The sequence below is a fragment of the Pecten maximus genome, chromosome 16 (genome assembly GCF_902652985.1).
Source record: "Pecten maximus chromosome 16, xPecMax1.1, whole genome shotgun sequence".
Lineage (NCBI taxonomy): Eukaryota > Metazoa > Mollusca > Bivalvia > Pectinida > Pectinidae > Pecten > Pecten maximus.
In genome coordinates this window covers 7,168,201-7,174,056 of record NC_047030.1, presented here as the reverse complement: position 1 = coordinate 7,174,056, position 5,856 = coordinate 7,168,201, and the positions used below count along the sequence as shown (strand labels likewise).

Below are 5,856 nucleotides of genomic sequence, written 5' to 3'. Positions count from 1 at the left end.
CAGTTTTCGCGTTAGGATCAACCATGAGCTTCATTGGAGGTCCTTTCATGTGTGGTAAGTCTGATGTTCACATGCGTTGAATGTGCTAGACTTATAATATTCGAGAAGATATCCCCTGAAACGATCGATGTTTTCTGTCGTGGCAGGGAAAGGAAGTTTTTCTGGAGGTGATGGTGGCTGTTGGCGAGTAGGGCAATCGCATGTCATGCCTTGCTTATCAATTAAGGAGGAGGTAGCAATTATGCTAGCTGAATGGTATTGGGCTCCAATAATTGGGAATGAATCTTGGATAATACCCAAGGCAGCACACGCTTCAAGACTGAGGAACAGCTTGTCCGATGGGTTTGTTATATATATGTCATCTGTCTGGTCTCTCTGACATTATCTACCTTGTCTTTCCCGATTAAACGGAGAATCGTCGCTCCAAGAAAGTTTATACCATCATTTGTAGCTTTGTGCATTTTCATGGTTACGGGCATAAGTTCAGATTCTCGTAAACCAAGGCGACGAATCACCTTCAAACCAACAGTGCAGCTCTGACATCCTATGTAAGCCATGGCTTGCAGTGAAACTGTCCCAGTTTCTCGGGTCAATGTGAAGTCTAGAGCAGCGTAATCCTCTACAGTAACTTTAGCAGTTACGTTTACAAATGGTTGAGTCTTAGAGCGTTGCTTAATCCACGGGTTTGCCAGTTCATCGTAGACATTGTGGTCAATGCAAATTGAACGTTCAATGCCAGATTCCCTAAGGGTGCAGTGTTGACCATCTAGAGGATTGTGGACGGAGCACAGTGCATCGAATACAGCACTACCTTATGCTGTATCTCGGTCTGTCACTTTGGGTTTGTCCTTGCTTCTACATATCGTCTAAAAATTATGTTTGCGATTACAATGTCCACAAGTGTGTCCGTATGCTGTTTAACGTATGCGGACAGGAGCAGATCTGTCATGCCCTCTTTTCCCACAATATGTACATAACTCAGATTTGTTGGAGGTGTCTTTGGAAGGTGGTTTGTCAGACGTTCCTTTTCGGTACGAGCTACTGGCAGCCTAAACTTGATGAGAGTCTGATAGTCTAGAGGCTGAGCGCTTACCGGCTTCTTTTGCTTCGATGAATTGGAAACACGTCTTCAAGGCTCATATCCTGATTTTGTGCCCTAGAAGGTCAAGCTGTATTTCTGGATCAGCGATGCCTCGGGTAAGTACATCACGCATAATGGAGTCGGTGTAATTAACGTCGAACGAATAGCCTGGACATGCAATGACAAACTTACATATGCTTGCCTGTCACGTCCCTTGATTTCTGTGGCACTCAAGTAGTCCGACTATGATAATAAGACCAATCCTCGCTAGACCCTGCAGCGGTGATAGCGGGTCGCCTAACTTTCTCAACCTTCGCGGCAACCTGCTCTAGTTTAGGTATACGTGCAGCTGAATGAGCCGTGATGAGTGCCGCAACGATAGCGGCATCCATGTCAGCCGTGACATAGTCGCAGTCCGTGATAGGGCAAGCTACAGCTGGCATGTTGATGATTGATCACTTCCGGTTAGGGTAATCCACTATGTTCATTAAGGGTAATCTATATAGCAGAGTAATGTTGAATTTCAAACACGAATAAATAGCTTAAAAATTGCACAAAAATAGTCATGTAATATACCAAAATGTTTGTTTGGACATGTAGTGTCTTAAAATAATTTGATGTAGATGCTAGCAATTTCTTTATAGAGTTACTTTGTGGTAAGTTGTAGCATGGAATAATTCTAAGCCACAAAAATAACGAAACCTGAAAAATAGCCCAGATGTCATGCTCATAGGTGTCTATAGCACAGAGTAGGAGCATTTGTTTGACCGGATTTGACTTTATGTACGTATAAACACATATTTAGTTTTGACCTTGAAATGCAAATGGCGGCTGTGGATGATATTACATAAAGGGAGGCATTTCAGCCATTAAAAATGCTCCTATATAATACATTTAAGACATCTGATTATAGTAAGAATGACCATTTTAAGACAAATTGTCAAACTGGTGAGTTTTGGGCCTTTTTTAGAAATAAATATCTTTTACCTTAAACTCAACGGATGAACATTTTTTCCTAAAATCAGTTTTCCTGCCATGTCTAGAGTTCTCTATAGTATCTAATATGAGCATTTTTGACGTTTGAAATACCTTCTTATATGCCATAATTGTCTGATCTTATTCACAACCGCCATTTGCATTTCAAGGTCTAAATAAAATCAGTGTTAATACATATCATAAAGTCCAATCTAGTCAAACCAATGCTCCTATTTTGTGCTTTAGACCCTTGTGAGCAAAACGACATGACTGTTTTGCACAATAAATGAGATACAAATGAGTTATCAAGTTATTTCTATTAAATAACACCCTAGTAGGGATGTATAGCCTTGTGAAATATCAACTGTTTTGGCTGGATTTGCTGTTTAGATGCCCCTTAATGGGACTCTGTTCCGTTTACTTCAATGTGTTTATTAAGCAATGAATACAGTCTGAAAATACATAAAGTTGTTTCGTCCATTTAGGACTTGCCATTGAGGCTAGAGGGAAAATGTTTTGAAATCACAAAATGAAAATATTGGTATAACCCAATCATATTAAAGTATTCAAAGTAGGTCAATTACTTCATTCATTTTATCAATAAATGCCCATAACATTGATGTCCAGTAAATAGTAATTCGCTTAGTAAAAATCCTGTTACTGATAAAGAAATGAAGGCTGGATACACACTGATGAGTCGTAAGACTCAAAGTAATAAATGAACTTGAACTTGAACTACTGGTATACCTATCTGTGTATCTTATCTATATGACATAGACTGTACACCCCGGGTTGTCATTTGTTATATCCTATCTATATAGACAGTACATGTACCTACATACCTGTAGATAATAATTATAGCGTGTCAAAACATACTGGGTTGTCATTCGTTAAAAGCTAAGCTGGATATTCTGACACTGCTATGGATCCTTCTAACCTAAACAGGTAGGACTGTCATTCTATCACATGTAGCCTACAGGTACCGGTAGTCTACAGGTAGGTTATCTGTATCTGACGTAACATATACCAAGCTGTCTTACTCAGGAACAATTTGACAATTTTGTTACGGGTAGCCGACATGTAAAGGATCCTTTTTTGTTTCTGTTATACATCCGATTTGTCATGATATTGGTGGCCAGAATGCTTACATTGTACTTTTAAGACGGAGTCTCAATGCATTTCAGATTTATACATTCATTTGACGGTAGTTTCAACAAATCCGTAAATCATAGATTTTATGCTTCATTGATCACTGATGTAATCACTTCCGGGTTTATTGATATAAACTATTTTATTGTCGCCTCGATTGATGTTGTATATTCGTGTTCTGTTCTGAGTCAGAGACGCATATCTCTGGTTTGAGTATAGATAAAAAAAATCACTGCTGCCCTATTTACCTATCAGTAAAGCTCTGGACTTCGGTTGCTATATCGTTACGGTTTTTTTTTTTTTTGGTTTTTTTTGACAAAACTCTGTTTTGATACGGTGTAGGGTTTGTGACGATAGGAAACGCATACATTCAATAATGTCTCAAGCAAAATAAGACTACGGCAGGTTCATAAGTTGAAGTTACCTGGCCTAAAATTTCCTTCTTTTTATAGGGTGACTGACCTAAAAAAAAACACATTATCATTCGTCAAAATGAAGATATTTTCCTTCTTTTAAAGGGATGCTTTGTCACGTGACCTTGAGATTAAAGGTTATTCTGTTGTCCCCGGTGTTGTGTCAGAGGAGGATTGCGATAATTACACCCGACAGTACTCGGACTGGGTAGCTAAGTTTGGAGATGACCCTCCATTCAGCCATGACTCGCTGATGCACTACTACAGAGTTGGCCATTTTGATGCAACATGGAGAGTGCGGCTAAAAGCAAAACCGGTTTTTGCCTCACTGTGGAATACAGAGAAACTTTTGTGCAGCATGGACGGCATAGCCATTGGGATACCACCAGAACTCGGTAATACAAGCCAAATTGTTGGTATTCAAATAGAAAAAAATGAGTATATATCAAAATACTGGAACAGTGTACAAGTATGTTTTAGCAAAAATTTCTTTCGATTTGGATTTCCCAATAAGCATTATCCGGCTGATGTCCTTGCCCATTTCTTTACAAAAATTTTAACAAATAATTGATTTGACTAATGTGATGCATGCATGTACATTTGATAAAAATGCAAGACAAATGCAATAAAATGATTAAACAGAGATATGTTTTCACTTAAAACAGGCAAAGGGAAATTCAGAGACGAGGGAACAAACTGGTTTCATCTTGACCAAGGGCGAACTAGAAGAGGTCTCCATGTATATCAGGCGGCAGTGTACTTAGAAGAAACTACCGAGGAAGATCACTGCTTGAGGGTCATTGAAAAATCTCATCTCTTTCATGATAAATTCCAAAAGGCTTTTCCTGATGCCATGGTACTTGATGACGAGGAAAACGAAGAAGAGTTCTTCCCTTTCAAGCCAGAATGGACTTCCTGGTTCAAAGAGCAAGGATGTACAGAAAGAATAATGGCCGTCCCCAAGGGTGGAATGGTAATATGGGATTCACGCACAGCCCATGATGCTGTTTTACCAAAACGAGGTCGGATGCATTCCGATAGATGGCGCTATGGTGTTTTTGTGTGCATGGCGCCAGCCATTTGGGCTACAGATGAAGATTATAAGACGAAGAAATTTGCATATGATAATTTTCGTAGTACTGCTCATTGGCCTGCCCAGAAAAATATCGTTTTCAGATCAACAACAGGAAATCCGTATACGAAGGATCGTCAGCATATATATGCCGTAGAGACTATGCCAGATATAGAGAAAACAAAGGAAGCAAAGCTATTGGCTGGTCTAGAACGATACGATTTCAAGGATGGTTCTCCGAATGATCCTGGTTGGAGTCCTACCTGGGACAAATCGTCTGTGTTCTACCCCCGTTATAGCGACAGGACATAGGACAGGACAAAAAACAGGATAACTAGATCATTGTCTTCCTTCGTCATCTGTGTTTATCTATTTGCAATTCATGCTGTTTTCTATTGCATATATGGTATGTCTACCAATGAAATATTTGAAATTATCAACTTGATAAAACCATTATCACTGCTTAAACCAGCACTTGTGACATTAAAGGAATCATGTATCGTCACTAAGGGCGATATAACGTTTTGTTTTGACCAATCAGAAAGATGCTTCCTATTCACCGGATTGAAAATTGTTTGCTGTCCTTTCGAATCAAAATACTACCAGTAAATGTACATTGCAGATTTTAGGTGCAAGCTTATTTGACATTTGATAATAAACCAAAATATATGTTTCAGTCTCCATAGCTTAATAAAAAATATTAAATCAAAATGAGACATGTGCTTTAAACAATGATGTTTTACGTAAGAGATATGGGAATTTGTGGCAGACGTCGTTTTTAATAGCTAGATTGGTAGAGCCTAGGTCAGGTAGAGCCTAAGTCACAATTGGCTGCTCGTGTTTTATTGGTCGTATGCGGGTGTGTTTTTAGAAGAAAAACACTTGCGTGGCACGCAAGGACACCCCGCAAAGAGCATGATTTGAAGCGATAAGAAATTGAATGTACGCCATGATGGCATCACGTGCGCGACCAATGCTAGGTGTCTGTGCCTTGAAAGTCACAAATAAGTAAGACTATGTGTACTTTGATCGTGCAATTTACATCACTAACGTTCCCACGGTCATCCCTAATTACAATTGGAAAACCCGTTTACAAAAGCATGGCACGTAGTCCTTCCGACTCGCACGTCAACCTTCCGATAATTTGCAATCGCTTCTCTACTGTT

The 5,856-nt window shown here is 39.3% G+C and overlaps 1 protein-coding gene across 1 annotated transcript; it reads left to right on the top strand.

The window, feature by feature from the left end:
- Window positions 1–2,869: 2,869 nt before the first annotated feature.
- On the top strand, window positions 2,870–5,406 carry LOC117344868. The gene is made up of 3 exons (XM_033907720.1): window positions 2,870–3,001; window positions 3,724–4,013; window positions 4,284–5,406. Exons 1-3 carry the CDS (start codon window positions 2,979–2,981, stop codon window positions 5,000–5,002), a joined length of 1,032 nt encoding a protein of 343 aa, XP_033763611.1. The 5' UTR covers window positions 2,870–2,978; the 3' UTR covers window positions 5,003–5,406.
- The last annotated feature ends 450 nt before the right edge of the window (window positions 5,407–5,856 follow it).